We start from the raw sequence: 18,171 nt of genomic DNA on the forward strand, positions 1-18,171 counted from the left end.
AGAAACCAAGGAAGTGGAAATCATGCTGCGCATGGCTGGGGCTGGGGTGTGGGCGGGTGGATGGGTGGAGATACTGTTTGCTGCCTACACGCCAAAGGCCTCAAGGCTTACTAAGGTTTGTTGGTGTTCGTTCTGCCAGTGCCCTCATTCCTTCCTGGAAGAAGGGAAGCACTTTAGCATGTTACTCTCTTTTTGTTGTCTGTCTGTTGCCATTTAATTTCAGACACAGATGACTTGACCACTCAGAAATGCAGAGCCATGGGGAGTGTTTCTGAAATCAGACAGGACCCAGGTTGTTTTTTGTCCTGCTAATTTAGGCTTGGACTCAAAAGCCTGTTGATTTTGGAGAATGAAATGCACTCCCAGATCAGTGACATACAGTGCTTTAATCTTGCAGACTATCTGCAATGTCTGTGCCAGGTTAAAGGCTAGTTACATCGGACTGTGTACTAGGAAGATGAATGCTAAGCACACATACAGGGACTGTGCCAAAGTAAATCCAGGGTTTTGCTTCAGCTGGGAGCAAAGAGTGAGTGGATGGTAAATTCAACCTGTATTGTACCTTTGATTATGCTCTACCAAAACTCAGCTAAGGACAGGGCAGGATGAGGACATCCACCTTCAAATGGGGTTATAACCAGAGGGCAAATACATCCAAGACCTCTTGACTTCACTGCTGCCACCCAGGAAAATGAGAAACAAGGCTGCAGTACCTGGGAAGAGTCATGGGTGGTGGCGTCAGTGTAGAACTATGCTATGGCTGGAGGAAGCTGGCAGGAGACTGGACATCTGGCTTGAAGGATGTAAAGTGGAGACTTGCTAAAATATGTGGGGACTTAAAACACCTTGCTTTATTTGGAAGCGCCTTATACTGGAAATATGAGAGGAGCTGGCAGTGGGTGGCTGGAGCAGCCCTGGGAAAGGTCCTGAACCCAGGAGGATCAGGCATAGCTGGGATGGATGGCTAGACAAAGGAACTGATGCAGGGAACAGAGGTGAATTGAAAGGTCTTTACTCCAAGTTCTGAGTAATACTGGGTGTGAGGAAGCTCTCTAATGATGCAGAGAGTACTGATGATGCTTTTTAGAAGCTGAGGACAGTAGCTGAGGTGCAGTTTTGGCTCTCAATGGATGCTACATCCAGGATCCAGACTAGCCATGGCTGACATGAGTTTTTTTCGTCCCCTTCAGCCTGGATTAGAGGTCAGCCACCCCACATGTCTCCATGCTCTGGCACCCCATGGCCTAGAATACCATCTGAATGCAGATGTGGGTGGAGAATTGTGCTGTTTGGCCTTCACTCTGCTGGTGGTGGAGGCAAGTAAATATTAGCTAATGTCATTAGCCTGGACGACATACGAGCTCCATGTATCAGCTCCCCCCCTTTTTGGACTTAGGATCATGTGAGGGGATATTTAGGATTGCTCCAACCCACCTGTGCAGGCACTTCTCCTGTGTGGATCTTGTGAGCTGTCTGTCCCAGCCCAAGCTATGGGAGCACCAGTGCTCCTTTTAGCCCTGACTCTATTCCCAGTCACAGCTGCAGCAAGCCTGGAACCGTGAGATTATCTCCTTTTGATTTTGCGGGGACTTAGAGGAAGGGACTGTCATTGAAGGGTGGTGCTGAGGTGTTGCACTGTTTAGCATCACAGGGCTGAACAGTGGGGCCCTGTTCTCAGGGAGGCTGAGCAGAAGCAGCTCCTGCTGAGTCCCACTGGAGCGCTGGGCATTGAGCACCACTGCAGGTGAAGTCCCTGGAGTTTGCTTGGCAGGCACTGCACTGCACACACTGCAAAGCTACAGGAGGCACAAGTTTTGCCTCTGTTCATCCTGTGCTGGTGGGGGTGAAATTTGGTGGGAGGACTGAAGCTTTATGCCCAAGACACTGAGTCTTAGGCTTCATTCTTCACACGGCTTTGCTCTGTGTACTCGCAATTGGAGTACTGTACACTGGGCAGTTGCGTCCTGGCTGATGACAAGGTGGTAGCAGGCAGATATCAGGAGCATTCTAATTCCACATTTGGCATGCTGCTTCATTCTGGAAAGGGAGCCGCACTGTAGTTCCTTGGCTGCAGGCCTCAAGATATTTCGGACCCTTGGTCTACCTCTTCATGAAAGCAGCAGAGACGGATTCTGTCCTGTCCACCTCAGCCTCTGAATTGCTTTTGCACATCACCTGTTCTCTTCTAGTCATTATATGGTGGTGTTCCCTGCTGTTATTCACTATTCCCAAGAGGAGAAGCTCTGCATTCACTTCAGCTCCCTGAGTGAGGCTGTCCACCTGGCTATCACCTTGCAGGTGTCAACCCAGAACCACACACTGGTGGAACGGGATGTGGAGAAGCCAGGCACTTTCCAGTGCATCACTTTCCAGGTGAGTGTAGCTGTGGCAGCTGATTTGGCAGTGGGTGCTCCCACCTTCACTTCAGACATGAGCCCAGCACTTCTCTGGATCTCTGTGTTTTTTGGGTACACTGTCTTTTGCTTTGCCATGGCTTGCAAGCAGGTTAAATGTATTGCCATGCAAAATACAGCAGTGTCCTGGAGCCTAGCAAAGTGGGAAATCTTTCATGTGTAAATAAAACCCTGTTCTTTTGACCTATATCAGCCCATTTCATCCTACTTCAAGCCTGTTGGAAAACACTGACTTTCAATGTACTTAGTGTTTAGACCCTAGAAATGCTCTCATATCACAGTGCAAGCCAATGCACTGGGAACACATTCTTTTCATCTTCACTTCCTCAGAAGCGTGCACATCCAGCTCCAAGAGGACCATTCTGCTCTAAAGCTGCATCTATATAGTAAAGTGTAGTTGCAGCCTGCACAGTCATTGAGCTTGCTTTAAGTTAGCTGTGATGGGTGCTAATGGCACTGAACCCACTGAATTAACCAAATTTCACCCAGGCAATCTGGGTATTTTTGGGGGAGCTTGAGTTCCTGTCATTGCAATATTGCTGCTCTAGTAAGCTTAACTAGACACACTAAGGCTGGGGCACAACTGCAGAATCTTCAGTTATATTTCTGGAGAGCCATGGAGAGAGATGTAGCTGGTGTTGGCACTCTATGAACTGCCCCTGTCTGCCTCAGCACTGCACAAAGTTACTGTGCCTGTGCCCTGATTGTCCTGCAGATTCAGCAGAACTCAAGGAATCACTGTAGTCACTTCTGGTTCTTGCATCAACAAGACAATGATTAACAAAGTTTTTGGTGCCAGCCCTTAGGAGAAAGCAAGTCCTGGCTCTAGAAAGCCAAGGAAGTCTGTCATTAGCAAAAAGAACCTTTCTTCTGGTGAGCTTGGTCTTTCTGATACTGTCCCATTTTTGCCTGATCAGTGTCTCATGTCTTGTTACTGTCTTGGTCAGCTCCAGGTTCCCTATGGTTTTTCTTGGTTTCATAAAAATCTCATGTTTATGTGAAGTGGGAGAATGACATGTCAGTTGGTTCATTCTTAGGTTTATGAACAAGAGACAAGCAGTAGCTTCTTCTTTTCCCTATAATGTCAAGTGTGTTAGAGACAGAGTCATACAGCAGAATTTGGACTTTGAAGTTCAGAGATTTTTCAACATTGAGGTGATGTGTCACATCTGCAATAAGATACAAAGTCTGATGAATTTGCTTTCCATTTCTTGTATCAATCAACCTAGGTGCCAGAATTCATTCCCAGGAAAAGAGATGGCTCCGCGTCACACGTAAGACATGTCTCTTGGCTGCCTCTCCTCTTACCGATCAGAAAGCTTCAGCCTCTCTGGCACCTGAGCCATACTAATGTTGGAGAAGGAGGGTGGAAAAGATAGTAAAGGGGAGAAAGAAATGTGGGAAGAGGCAAACATCACAAGGAGAAAGACAGAAAAAAGAGAATGAGGAAGCTGGGGAGCACAGAGAGTAGGGAAAAGGGAGAGCTACATCAAAGGAGGGGAAGGAAGGAGAGGGAAGTTGGAAAATTTGGTAGGAAGGACAGGTGCCTTCGTTTCTCCTTCAAGCTGCTTGTATTCTCAGGCAGTTTGGTTTTTTTAACCTGACAGCCAGAGACGGTGGTTTTTCTCCATGTCCTGATCTGCAGTGGGGAAAATGTGCTCTTTGAGGGTCGCAAGAAGGTTCTGGTCAAGCCCCAGAAGAATGTAATTCTAGTAGAGACAGATAAGGACTTATACAAACCTGGAGAAACAGGTAAGGCAAAAATGTGGCATGTGAAAATGGGGAGGGAAGGGTCAAGGTAACAGCCACATCTGGGGAGAAGATTTCACTGAGTGCAGCAAGTTAAACTTGTTGGAGATGGAAGAAAGCCAATGTCTACTATCAGATGTTTCCAGGAACAAAATGAGTCAGGATGTTCCTCTCCAAGCAGTGCTGCACCAAATGCCCAGCCTGCTGCTCCCAGGTGTTGTTTTGGTAAAGTATCTCTAGTGAGACATAAAAGAAAAGCCAGAACTGTCCAGGACACTGGACAACCCTTTACTGTTTTTTGAAGACTGTTAATAATATTTAGGTAAAGCCAAGCTCTAGAAATACAAATAGTTACTTCACAGTCTTTACAATATGAACAGTCTGCAAACAAACCAATCAACTCTTCAACACATCACTGTAGTCTTTCCAGGTAAAGGCAGTGAGCTTCTATAGCCCACAGCTGCATGTAAACCTCCCAGAGTTCTCTTGGCTGGGAGATGCTGGGGCAGGCTGTCTGGGAAAAGACCTGAATACCTCTGAGGTAAACAGAGAGACATGAATACTGGAGCACAGAAAATGAGAAACAGATTTGTGCATATTGCAGCCAGAATGCTTTGCTTTCCTTTTCTTTGTATCTACAGTGAGATTTCGAATTGTGAACTTCAATGAGGACCTTAAGGTCATTAAAAATGATGTGAGTATTACCCTGTGCTTTTCTAGAAGCAGGAGCCTCAGCATGAGACACATTGAGAGGATCATGAAAGAGACATCTCTCTTCATGACTATTAAATCATAGGAACAAATTATCTTTGAAGGGAAGCCACTCATCCACTGGTCCCTTGGAGAAAGACTGCAGTGTAAGCCTGCACAGAGGGAGAAGGAGGCCTAGCGTGGGATCTGCATAGAGTGGAAATTTCTGGTGGGGCCCCATGTCAGGCAGTGTTGTTAATACTGATTCACATGGATGTGTTTTGCTCTGTATAAAACTTAACTTGTGTTTCTCTTGATTTTACAGTACTCCCAGATATGGCTGCAGGTAAGTGACAAGGAATTGGCCAAAGGGAGATGTCTGTCTCTTCTACTGTCTCTCCTACTTTTTCACTCCTGGACAGAGTTGTGCCAAAATTGTAACCTCACAAGGTTATGGTTATGGTTCAGGTTCAGCTGAAGTGTTTTCTACCTGCTCAGCCTGGTTTCTTGATTGAAATCAGCACCTCTGTGATGCACACAATTGGGCTAGAGGCAGGACAGTAATGAACCTTTGTCGAACACCTTGTCTGCACAGAACACAAAGCATAAGGCTAAGTGGTCAGTAGATGCAGCACAGACCACAGTGTTATGGCATTACCATTTCCTAGCAGCTTTACAGTTCTTGGCAGCCTTTCCAATTCAAAAGCTCAGTAAAAGGATACTGGAGAGGGGAGGAGGAATCTCTCCTGGTGCTCTGGCATCCTTTCTACTGCAGCAAGGGTAAGCCCTCGTAGTACCTTCTTGTGCCTGAGTATGGCTGGACCTGCCAGGTTCCTCCCAGTGTGACTTGATGGCTGCGAACATCCTTTCCCAAATAGGATCCTGAGCATAACCGTATTGCTGAATGGCTGAATGTTAAATCAAGACATGGCATTGTGGATCTATCTTTTCCCCTGGCCTCTGAAATACCCCTTGGGAATTATACCATCTCAGTGCAACAAGACATGGCTAAAAAAACCTTCAGTGTCGAAGAATACGGTAAGACTTGACAACAGACGTGAGGGGAAAGCTGTGTGGGTAGCTGAAGAAGAGAGCACGGCAATGTGGCTATGTTCATCAGACCTTTTGCCCTGGGAGAACAGCAGACTGAGGTCTGTGCACAGATCTGTGATGGTCTGGAGGTTCTGCAATTGCATAGGTTGCGAAGGAGAGGCTGTGGTCTGACATTTTATACTAGCTGTGGCTGGGCCCTATGATGAGCACTCTCTGTTGCTCATTGTCACCCTCTTCTAATCTAGGTTTACTATCTACTGCAGTCAACTGCTATAATAGGAAGAGGTATCACATACTAGTCCCGTTTAGTTACAGTAATGTAGGTATGGATGAAACCCTGTGCTATTTAAAATGTTTTTGCTTGACTGAGCTAGAGTAGAAAAGCAGACCCATGTGCAATTATAGCAGCAATTAGAGGGTGGTGTCGCTGAAGGCAGTAACAGCTATTGCAGCATGGTGATGGGGACATTAATGTCTTTCCCCCTATCTGTACTGCAGCTATGACCAAACTTGCAGTATGCATACTCAGTATTGCTTTTTTTCCTCTATCCTTATCTTCCTCTCTTCTATGCAGTGCTGAAAAAATTTCAAATAAAGATTGAGCACCCTCCATTTATCACTACAGTGAATGAGGAATTTCAGCTGAAGGTCTGTGGCAAGTGAGTACATGGTACTGCTGTAATCTCTAGTCTTTGCCTCCGTAGTCACCTCCAGATTGCCCATAGCTGACAAATGGCCTTCCAGTATAATATCCTTGTATTACCCTGTGGTTGAGGGATACAGATCACTCTCTGAAATGGGCTTATTCTTGCACCTGGTCATTTACTGTGAAAGATACCAAGGATGCTGGGTATAGTGGGTGGAGAGGGATGCAAACTGATTTTAAGGGATGAGCTGAAGTTTCCTGAGCAAACATGGCACAAAGCTCTCTCAGGCTCCACTTTCCCCAGATAACGGTGGGATCAATATTTCTGCTGAAGGGGCTGGTCTTCAGGTGAATGTTTCTCCTCTTTGACACAGGTATACCTATGGGAAGCCCGTTCAAGGGAAAACAGAAATTAATTTTATCGTATTATCCCAGTTCCTGGAAGAAGATTTATCAACTTCTGCTGAGAAGAGGAAGCAAACCAGCAGGGTAGGTGAACAAACAGGAGAGTAGAAAGTATTACCTGCTAGGCATGTATGTCTGTCCCCTTAACCTGCCCCAAGACGTACCTGATGTGCACCGATGTTTAGTCTGGTGCCTTCCCACTTGCTAAACCTGATCAGACCATTGATTCCTCTTCCTGTGACTCAAATTACTGCTCTAGCTGTCCATATCTGACTCAGTGTTTCAGGAGAAGGTGTAAGATCTATGTAAGTAATGACATCTAGTGCTTTTCCCCATGGGACAGTATCATATTGTATGCAATCAGATCACCGGTCTATTCAGTTCTGTGATCATTCCCACCAATAAACACCAGTATCAGAGCATCAAATGATCTGTGGCTAATGCCCTGTTTCTTGTTGTACCGATGGAGTTAATGGATCATCTTAAACTTGCTAGTGTCCTTGCTGAGATTATGTCCTGTGTTGGTTCCACTATCTGAACATTTGTGTTCCTTATATGCCTGTAGTTAAGCTCCATGCTTGGTTTTACCCATGGCTTTCAGATGCAGCTCTTTCAGCCTGAAAGTCACAAGAGAATATTTCTAAATGTCAGATCAGCCAGCAACAAGCCAGAATAGAAAAATCCAGCTGGATCTCGGCATCTTTTAAAATGCATCCAGCAGCAAAATATCTCCAGCTGGAATGCTCTACAGTCTTAGCTGTGCAAAACACCAACCGAATGCCAGCTCCCTCTCACCTTACGTGTAAGAGGCCCTGTAAGGTTCTGTGGAAACTTCACTAGGCACAACTAGAAATAGTTTATTCGCCTCCCCTCTCTGGCAGACTGGCTGTACCCAGCCTCTGCTTTAGTGCCTGGCAAAGCTCTTGCAGTCTGTTTAACATGGCCATGCCATGGTCTTGACAGGAAAGCCGTGCTGACAGGCTTAGTTCGTCAGGGCTGTATAGTTTCAGGGAGAAAGTTACCTTTACCTCAGGTAGAGATACCCACACTCTTTCAGCTGCAGGATCAAGGCTTAATCCAGTCTCTTGAGTTTGTCTGTGACACAATTAACCCTTATGTGATTTGCCTGAAGCACTTTTTTCTGCCACTTTTTTGGGTGACTATTTAATCCAAGCATGTTCCTTTTCTTCTCTGCCTAAGGTATCCATAATGGGTTTTTGAACTTCTGTCTCTTCCACAAGTATTTGGAAACACTTCTTTTGGATTGCCCAGCATCTATGGGACAGCTTGTCTTCTTCCACACCATGCTCTTTCTCTCTGTTCATGTCTCTCTTTCTGCAGACAAACAAGAATGGCTGCACTACCTTTACAGTGAAGACAGAGACTCTGGAAGTAAATAAAACTGACAGCCACATAATTGCCATAGGAAAAATGGTGGAAGACGGAACAGGTACTGGAGGATCTGTGAAGTTTTCTCTTCCTTGAAAGCAACTTCTTTGGTTTTAGCCTTTCTGTGGCAGTTGAATTAATTTTTAAAAAAGTAACTTGAGGGTTCCCAAGTCCTGTGGCATGATGATGGTCTCTATTCCAGTACCTCTTCCATCTGTTATTATGAGATTTCCTAATCCTCTCCACCCTTCATCTCCAATATTGCATATATAACTTTTTAGTGATTGACTGGATGCCAAAGTGTTCTTCAGTCAGTTGAGAAGCACCCACCAGCCACGGAAAAGCCTGCAACAAGTCCTTGTAGTTCTTGCTAATTGCAGTGTACCATCTTGACAGGCAGTCCCTACCCACTCTCTCTTACCCTCTCTTTTCCTAAGCCTGAGGCAGGGCTGATTAGGCACACTCCTGCTGTAAGGAATGCCATTCTGCTCCCTTTTAGTCTGACATAGTATTCACTATAAGGAAGTAGGTTTTCAGTATCAGTGTTTATGTGCACCTAGCTCTGGCCATTGGAGGTGTCCGCTGTTCAAACTGCCACACTGTGAGTGGGGTCCTTCAAGCCACTGAGTGGGGTCCTTAGGCCACTTTTAGGCATCTACCATGTAGCTGCATGTAACTAAACAGTCATCTAGTTTATTTTCAATAAAGAGAAATAAGCACTTAAAAGGGTACAGTGTGTCATGTCATGAAGCAGGGGCCCAGAAAGGTTGAGGGAATTACATCCTGGAAGAATGTATTTTCTCTCCTAAATTTAGAAGCTGTAGATGTTGTAAGTAATGTTTAAGAATCTTCTTGTCTTCTGCTTCTGTAAGAGCACTGCTAGGGTTTAACAGATTCCCCATCTCTCCACCCAGGAGCAGAGACTATGGAAATTACTAGAATTCCTATTGCGACAAGAATGAAGTCTATAGAGTTTATCAATCTTCATTTATTCTACAAACGTGGACTACCATACACAGGGAAGGTAACACCCATGGATCCCTTCTCTCTTGAGAATACATCATAGATCTAATCTTCTGTAGGCAGAAAGCAACTATCTCCAGGAAAGTAAGTGCTGCTCTGCTGGTACCCTGCAAACATGAGTGAAGCCTCCTGGAGAAGCAATTTCTTCTCCCTATCCTAACCTGGACGGGAATTCTGGGTCCAGCTGCAGTCTCTGGAGGATTTCTCAAGAGTAGCTCCTGAAACTAGTCTGTGCAATAAAAGGCATATGGGATGGGGGTGGCATCAGTAGGGAAACAACACTCCCTTCAGACAAATGCTCATGGTACCTTGGCAGAAATCCCTAATGCCTTGTGTATCGCTTTAGACACTCCTTTCTGACTCATGGTCCCTTCGATAATGCTAGGACTGCTGTCCCACTGGGGATAGAAACACTCTTACCTGAGCCAGTACTAACCTCAGCATGAAGAAGAGTAAGGAACAGTCATTAAGTTGCTGAAGACAAGACTCTTTCTGATTGTCAAAGGTCCTGCAGTATTGTCCATGAAAAAGCTCAGGATATGAGGAAATCACCTTTTCCCCAAAATATCTAGGAGCCTCATTTGGCTGCACTACCTCTTATTTCTAGTCCTGAACAGCTGCATGTTGTTGGTTTTGTGTATTTATCGCACTTTTATTTGGATCCTTCCAACCTGCCTGGAAGCTAGAAGGCCTGAGAAAGCCCAGTGATAGAAACAATATTAAGCACTGGCAGTGGCTCAGAATGTGGCACCATGGGGTATTAACTTCCTCTCCTTCTTTGCAGATGCTCTGTCACAGTGACAAGTCTCCCCTCAGAAATGAAACAGTCTACCTAATAGTTGATGTCAATGATGAGGAGACATACCTGACATTCATCACAGATGAGAATGGGGAAGCCCACTTCTCACTGGATACCACCAGCTGGAACAGCACAATGGTTTCTCTGAGGGTGAGCATTTGCCATAGAAAAAGGAGGATAAAGTGATGATAGACTGAGGAAAGGGATAGAAAATAGAATAAATCTGAGGGTTTTGGAGCACACTCCTCTTGCTCCTAATCTCATTTGGCTGTATCTGTAGAAGCATCTTGAATTACTCTCCAGTGCTATCTCCCCAGGGAAGCTGGAGGCTGTGCTGTGACATTTCAGACAAATGGTCACCAAAGGTGATCTGCTGTCCTGAGCTGAATCATGATCCTAAACTTTTGTATCCCCCGTCACCTTCCCTTGGCTCTGCTAAAAACATCTGCTAATTTGAATAATTCCTCCGAGGAAACCTCCCCTTTCTCTGCCCTGGGACATGCAGGAGGTGGCTCAGCACAACTCTGTCTGTTGAAGTCCATTTTTAGTGGCTGCTCTTACTCTGCAGCAGTGCACACCTGAGCTTGGCAAGTAGCTGCTTTTGACCTCCCTTCAACAGACTTTGAAGCACTTGGCTCCTTCTTACAACTTCTGCTCCTACACCTGGAGCTCATTGTTACCAACCTGGTAGTACACCCATCTTCCCACTAACTGCATTCCTGCAGCTGATATGGGATTAATTCCCAAGTAGTACAATCTCCTGTTGCCATTCATTTCCCAGAGACTGTAACTATTGTTACAGGTGTTTTTCCCATATTCCCTCCTCTATTCAGGGTGAGGTTCCCTAATTTTGGTTGGGCAGGATTTGGTGATCTGAGGATCTGTAATCTAAGAAGTAGATTTCTCTGCTGAGGGAGCCTGCGGACAGGCTCTAGTTCTTCTTTTTAGGCCCATGGCTATTGTCCAGAGAGCCCTAGAGTATCTGCAGAATTGGAGCTTCATCATACAAAAGCTGGTTCGGTGCCTATTGTGCTTCAGGGCATCTGACCAGAAACATAAGTTGAAAACAGGGGTTTTCTGAGGTTAAAGTCTGGTGTGGGGTGTGTCTTCATGGAAAGATAAAGGAAGAAAAATGAGATTGTGGGAAAATCTACTAAAACTTCATAAGAGAAAGTCTCAGACTTTAAAATGACATATAAATAAAAGAATACTATAAGCTTATAGATGTGTGGTCTGCCATCAGGGCAGGTAATAACTTAATGTTTTCAGAGGGTGTACAAGCTTCCTTATATCACTTGATACTGATTGCCAACTCATGGTTTTGTGTGCTCAAGGGTACCTACGGTCTTGGAAATGAAGACGAGCAAGATTCTTCTGAAAGTTACACAGAAGTTGAAGATAGCTTCCACTGGTTGAAACCTTTCTACTCTGAAAGCAACAGCTTCCTTGAGATCAAGGCCAGGAATGACATGATGGCCTGTGATCAAGAGCAGGAAGTCCAAGTGGATTATATCCTTGACCCAAATAAACTTGGCTCTGAAGTAGACCACATTGATTTCTACTACTTGGTGAGCACAAAAGACAGCTGAATCTCAGGGCAAGATCATGCTTATTGGCGTTTTACCTCCATTGCACAACACATACTGACAGGAGAGAATAAGGTACTCCCAGGCCAGTATAAGTCTGTTTGTGAGTTCTGTTCTGCCCAATCCTCCTCCTGTTTCCCAGTTCCTAGACCTGCTCCTAGCCCCCAGCTGCTTTGCTTTGTTAGAAGTGCCTTGACATAAGCCTGAGTGAGGGGATACCTGCTATTAATCCTACATTCACATGGGTGGCAGTGGAGGGCTGTCCTGGTTTCTGCCCTGTAGGTATGCCGCAGAATTCCATCTGTGTCTGAGGCAATCTCTGGGGCAGCTGACCTCCTTCTGTATATTTACAGGAGAAGGCCTGAAACTGCACAGGCCCTTGATGCACTCCAGAAGTTTGTTATCATGTTGTTATCTTGAAGTCCACTTTCAAGAAAGTGAGTCCAGAACAAGTGTGACTACAGCCTGGCTGAGATGTCATTAGTATCTGGGCTCATTCATATGGTCAAAAGTACTGTATCCTGGTAATGTGAAAATCGGAGTTCACTGCAGCTGCTCGTAGCTTCAGACATACCTCTGGCTTTGCAAGAAGTCATGTCTTCTCATTTTATAACCAACACCTCTCAAGTCCTCTTCACACCTATACTATCACCATCTCTGCTGCAATGCTCTTCAGGTGATGCCCTGCCAGAGGAGCTACTGACAACATCTGTCAGACATCCTTCTCTCTTCTCTTATTCTTTTCCCACTCTCCTCATGCTGTCAGAATTCACCATTTGAAAGGCTCTTCTCTTTGCTCTTCAGGTGATAGCTAAAGGCAAGATCCTTTTCAGTGGAGAGAAGCAGGTGCCAATCAATCGACATGAGAGTGAGTAGAAACACATGAAGTTAAGTGCCTCATAACATACCCTAGAAAACTGTGACCTCTCTCCAGTGACAGTCTCTGCAGGTTTTATTCTTATCCACAGGTGGGAATTACTGAAATGAGATCTTAGTGATTCCACTTCATTAGACCAACACAATCTCCTCTCATATGAGTTCAGTGTCCTTCTAGGCAGCTGTCCTTCTCCTGCCTTGTCTAATTCATCTACTATTGAACCTTATGACTTTGCTGCCAGCTATGGAGAAAATATAAAATTTGTGTAGCTTGCCTGCTTATTTATTATTTATGCATTAGGGAAGAGGAATATTGTTGCTAAAGTTGAGCCAAACTAGCTTTAATCTATGATAGTGTCTGTGTAGGATATCCTTATCTGCAGGTAGAAATTATTAATGCTTCTTTTGACTCTTATTTTCTGTGCAACCCCAATAAGCTGATTCATTGAATTCTTCGCCTCTCTTTCTTTCTGCTGTCTTGTGCAGATCTGCAGGGCTCCTTCTCATTGACTCTGACTGTTGGCAATGACTTCCTGCCTGACATCCAGCTTCTACTGTATGCAGTCTTCTTGGATGGAGAGGTGGTGGCTGATGTGGAAGAGTTTCAAGTAGAAACATGCTTTAGACACAAGGTGAGTAGAAACACAAAGAGTGAGATAGCACCATTGATGTGCTGTAGCCTGTTTTGATTCCTGGTCCTGTTTTATCCTCAGCCAAGTGGTGTAAGCTGTGTGTATGCCAAACCAGATGCCCAGTATTTTTGGCTGGGAAATACAACAGGTAACCTCCTTCTTCCCAACACCAACTGGAAAGCCTTTCCCAAAGAGTTAACCAGGCTCCCTTAAACTCTGTTTTCTTCCCCCATTCCCCATGACTGACGTGGGAACCCACTGTCCGGTGTTCTCCCTAACAGAGAAGTCTGCCTGATTCTGATCCTGTGGTAGCTCTGGATCAGAGAGTGGCAGGTGTGTGGTAGTAGGGGAACTCTGGCTGAGCTGTACACACTGCAGCCCCTGTAGCCTTCCCAATGGATTTCTAGGAGGGGTTGTTTCAGCATCTCAGACCACTTCCCTACCTTATTCTCTGTCTTTCCCTTTGCTCCCCAGACATCTAATAGTCACAAGGTCCCACTCTCCAATGCTAAGCCCCCTGACTCTCTCTTCTTTTCCAGGTGTCACTGGAATTCTCACACAAGGAGGAAGTCCCAGGATCAAAAGTCAATCTGAACCTCAAGGCTGCTCCAGGGTCCTTGTGCTCTGTCCAAGCTGTTGACAAGAGTGTCCTCCTGAAGAACGATACTACCTTAACAGCAAACACAGTGAGTTCAGCCTCCTGTCACCAACCCCCTAGTATCTGCCTGCCTTTTCTCCCCATGCACTGACAAAAAAAAGCCTATAGTCCATCCCAGGACACGCTTGCAGTGTTAAGTGGCTGCCCTGGCATTCTCTGTCCTCAGCCTCTTCTGAGCAGTTATGTAGCAATCAAGTTCCTTGGGCACCAGCCCTGAACTTTGGGCCTCTGCCTGGAGAGTGGTGGATGCTGCATGGTACTGCAGGGGTAGGCAAGGAGAGCAGCTTCAGAGAGATGCTGATGCTTTCCACTTGGACGGAGGGTACTTAGCAGCTGTCTCTCTGCTATTCCATCTTCCACCAGGCTAAACCTTTGAAATGGAGTTTTTCCCTAGTAGGCTTCTCCTATCCCTCTGCCCCAAACATTGCTGAATGGTAACTGCATGATGGATCAGGTGGAGCACCTGAGCAGTTCTTTAGAAAACAGTAGCGAGGGGACAGCACGCAGAGCACACAGTGGCTGATGAACAGTGGTCAGGATTTTGTCCACACCCAGGTATGAGAATCTAGAAGGGTTGAATGAACCTACCTTAAAGCAGCTGTGCATTCCAGAGGAATGCATTTAAAACTTGGAACAAAAGCACTGCAAGAATTAAAAGTCACAACATAATCCCACAATGTATATATACCAGAGATAACACATATGTGTATACCTCATGCAAAGTGGCAAGCCAGACTGCTACAGAGAAGCCTCACCAAATCCAGGGGGACTTGCTACACCAGTAAATAAGACCTATAGTGTGATCTAGTGTTCTATTTTACAGGAATGCTGTTCCAGTGCATCTTCACTTGCATCTTCTACTAACAGGCATATAAAGTAGTAATCATAAAATATTTAAGTCAGGTGTGCCAATGCATTGTGTTCAAACTGAATCATGTGTTTTTATCCTAATCTTGTACCCGAGAGTTAAAAGACTTGAACTGTCAGAGGTGAAAGTCTTGCAGATGGAAGCCACTTGCCAATATCCACTCCTTGAGCTTAATGTCCTTTAGTTTAAGCTGGGCCAGTGTGAACTTCCTCAACTGCAGAGCTTCACAAAGTATAATAGAGGGCTACAATCCACATAGTTGACCCATACACATGCTGGTTGGCCAGTTCCTCATGAAGACCTTTACTTTTCCATTGCAGTTGTACGAGAAGGTCTTTGATGACAGCTTTAAACTTGGAGGACGAGGGTTCCTTTATCACTTGGAAGACTTTGAGGCATACCCTTGTCTGCCCCATGAGTCCAGCCTCCACAAAAAGACTCGGATGGGAGCACCGTGGTACCAAAGTGACGCTGATGTCTTTAATCTGTTTAAGGTGAGTGTCCACACTTCCACTAAACCTTAAACTTTCCTGAGCCAGAGGTTGCCAATATGCCATCCTGAATGCCTAAAGGAATTCACTGTTTGCAAACTTCAGCTTCCCCAACTTTGATTGCTACAAGTCATCTGTACCTTGTTGTTCAGTGTAGCTGCACTCATTTGGGGACTATGGGGAAAGATGAAACTTATGAGTAATCATAGTGAATTCCGCCTGATTACAGAAGTATAAAAATGAACAAATCTACTTTAGGCTACCATAGCTACAAAGGGCAAGTCACAAGAAACGCCAGTAAGACTTGACCACCTCACCATATTTTGACGGATTGCCGCTTGGCTATTACTTTATTTGCAAAGTGTTTACTCTGTTTCATTAAATCTCTTTTTACCTCTCCTCAAAGCATTTTTGATAAAAACAAGTCCTTCACAATTTGGCTTTCTAGCTGGCTATCAAGACAAATGACAAAATAAGCTAATCAGCTAACAAGTACAATAGCCAGAAAAAAGATATGCAACATGTCTGCTAAACAAAACCAAAGAAGAAGTGCTGCTTCTGCCAAAATGCTGTTTAGAGAAATATATGCAAGTAAAAGCACCTCAAAACAGGAGAAGCCACACTGAAAACAAGCCAAAATGGAGTCTGAGTTGCATAGGCTTCTCAGGCAGACAGAACTCTACCTTGCAAATACAGACCCTGATTCCCCCCAGAGGCATGGTAGTGTACTGTCTTTTACATGCTTAGTCCTACACTATGTCAGATGCTAATTAAAGGAGACCCCCCACCCCCCCACATTCCAATTATTAGTGATCCTGTAACAGATGACTGTCTTGTAACATTTGACTAAATCTACAGGCATATACAGCCTCTGCAGAAAGGGTGAGGGCTCCTACTATCCATGAAACAGTTTGGTACTTCAAGAAAGTAGAAGAGTTCTCAGTGATCTGCAGGCCATTAAATCAAAGCAAAGATTGCTTACAGGATGAAATACCTTCCTTTGGTGTGATGATGTCTTTTTCTCAGCCCATGCCCATGAGTGTGCATTCAATTCAATATTACCACCATGTTAAGCATAGGCCCTAAGGGACTGAGTCTCATTCAGACAAAATCAGGATCCAAACTAAGTTGTGACCAAGTTGCCCATCAGTTTTCTAAGCCAGAACTGTTATTGATTTGTCCTGGTTTAAGCCCAGTTGGTAACTCAGAACCACGCAGCTGCTCACTCACTCTTTCCTTTCTTGTGTAAGAATGGTTACTTATGATCAGTTAGATGTTTCTGTTATAAAACTCTGCAGCAATTTAAAGCTTGCTTTTTTTTTTTTTCTCTTAGGCTTTTTTTCATGGGATATATAGTGTTTGACCCTCTCTCATTGTTAGGGTCAGGCATATGAAGGACAGATCTAGTTGGAATTTATGAGAAGTAAGGATTTGCTCCAGTATTCCTCATATGTTGGTTTCCATTCCTCATGCACTGCCCGAAGTCTGAGCCTGTAATTTTATGCATATGTATTTAAACAAGCATAGTTTTAAATTGTTTCAGCTACCACCAGACCCCTTACGATACCTACTATCATGAGATACTGAAAATAATTCTTGTTCCCTTTCACTCATCACTGATTTAGTCTTTTCACTGCTTTCTCAGATGTTGCGCATGAAAATATTAACCAATACTAGAATCAAGAAACCAGTTTCTTGTATGAAACCAGGCTTTGAGAAAAAGATGTATTCTCGAAAAGACAATGTTGTTGGTAAGGAATCAGATATGTCCATCTCCTTGACTGAAGGGGCTCTCCTTTCTCAGTTCTGGCCAGCCTGCAGCTGAAGTAGTTGACTTCGACCCTGCTGCGTTTCTTGTTCGTATATGGGAGGAATAAAGCCTGTGTCCAGTTCAATGAACCTGATTTATAAATCACAGACAAAAGTTCAAATCCCTGTGCTTTATTGGCTGGTCCTACAGCACAGAAAATGTACTATGCTCTCCACCAGCACTTTCACAGACTAAGATAGTGGCACTTTATCTGATGATGCTGTCTCCCCTGAATCCAGACCAATTTTGCTAGATCTGTCAGACTGAGTCTAAGGCTAAACTCCATCCAATTCTGCCTTCCTAAAGCTGCATTCCCCAGAAATAAATAATCTGTGTCAGATTCTCACTGAAACACCAACCCTCTTGTTGAAACGTCCACTCTTGTGTGTCACAAAACATTTACAGTTTGTGTTAGATTGCCTGTGAATGAAGAACTAATTTCACCTGTAGCTACATATGCTTTTTTCTGAGGTTATCACTTGCTTTCCAGTAGAAAGTCATGTTGTCCATGGTGATTCTGCACCTCATTCTCAAGACAAGAATCCAAAACCACGGACACTTTTCCCAGAGACCTGGATTTGGGATTTGGTCTCCGTTGGGTTGGTAACAGCTTCTGCCTGCCCTCCCCAGAGAGATCCCTGGAGATTTCTGACTGCTTCTGAGCAAGTTCTCCTCTCCCTCTTCCTGCTCTAGGGATGATGCGCAAGTGTCTCTCCAAGTTGCTGTACCTGACACCATCACAGAATGGAATGCCAACACCTTCTGTGTTGCTGATACTGGCTTTGGGTTGTCACCTCTGACCACTCTTAGGGTCTTCCAGCCTTTCTTTGTGGATCTGTCACTGCCATACTCTGTGATCCAAGGAGAGACTTTCAGCCTAAAAGCCACCGTCTTCAACTACCTCAAGGACTGTATCCAGGTGAGCATTCCCCAGGTTACACAGCTTCTGTCAAAACAAAAACTTGAGCCCAAAGGTAAGCTATGACCTTCTCAGAAGCCCTAGATGCTGGCATCTGGGCCACAAAGCCCTACCTCTCACTGCCCTGTTTGTCCCTTCATGCACTGCCTGTCACTAACCCTAT

At 44.8% G+C, this 18,171-nt stretch overlaps 1 protein-coding gene across 5 annotated transcripts in view; it reads left to right on the forward strand.

Moving 5' to 3' along the window:
- Positions 1-863: 863 nt before the first annotated feature.
- LOC130609849 (alpha-2-macroglobulin-like protein 1) overlaps positions 864-18,171 on the forward strand; it is a 31,148-nt gene continuing 13,840 nt past the window's right edge. The window contains exons 1-20 of one of the 5 annotated variants that reach the window (XM_057429238.1): positions 864-995; positions 2,190-2,373; positions 3,644-3,688; positions 4,022-4,166; positions 4,805-4,857; positions 5,179-5,199; positions 5,732-5,891; positions 6,481-6,565; positions 6,927-7,041; positions 8,299-8,407; positions 9,261-9,370; positions 10,154-10,318; positions 11,503-11,736; positions 12,559-12,622; positions 13,117-13,262; positions 13,802-13,948; positions 15,109-15,282; positions 16,925-17,030; positions 17,580-17,688; positions 17,783-18,008. In XM_057429238.1, the coding sequence (XP_057285221.1) occupies positions 2,197-2,373; positions 3,644-3,688; positions 4,022-4,166; positions 4,805-4,857; positions 5,179-5,199; positions 5,732-5,891; positions 6,481-6,565; positions 6,927-7,041; positions 8,299-8,407; positions 9,261-9,370; positions 10,154-10,318; positions 11,503-11,736; positions 12,559-12,622; positions 13,117-13,262; positions 13,802-13,948; positions 15,109-15,282; positions 16,925-17,030; positions 17,580-17,688; positions 17,783-18,008 (2,391 nt within the window). In that variant the 5' untranslated portion in view covers positions 864-995; positions 2,190-2,196. Of the gene's footprint in view, positions 996-1,331; positions 1,559-2,189; positions 2,374-3,643; positions 3,689-4,021; positions 4,167-4,804; positions 4,858-5,178; positions 5,200-5,731; positions 5,892-6,480; positions 6,566-6,926; positions 7,042-8,298; positions 8,408-9,260; positions 9,371-10,153; positions 10,319-11,502; positions 11,737-12,558; positions 12,623-13,116; positions 13,263-13,801; positions 13,949-15,108; positions 15,283-16,924; positions 17,031-17,579; positions 17,689-17,782; positions 18,009-18,171 lie in introns of those variants that run through there. The other 4 variants (XM_057429228.1, XM_057429220.1, XM_057429216.1 and 1 more) reach the window with 4 other exon arrangements.

This window comes from Pezoporus wallicus, unplaced genomic scaffold (genome assembly GCF_028554395.1).
Source record: "Pezoporus wallicus isolate ANWC-B61680 ecotype Strahan unplaced genomic scaffold, APGP_CSIRO_Pwel_v1 scaffold_3294, whole genome shotgun sequence".
Taxonomy (NCBI): domain Eukaryota; kingdom Metazoa; phylum Chordata; class Aves; order Psittaciformes; family Psittacidae; genus Pezoporus; species Pezoporus wallicus.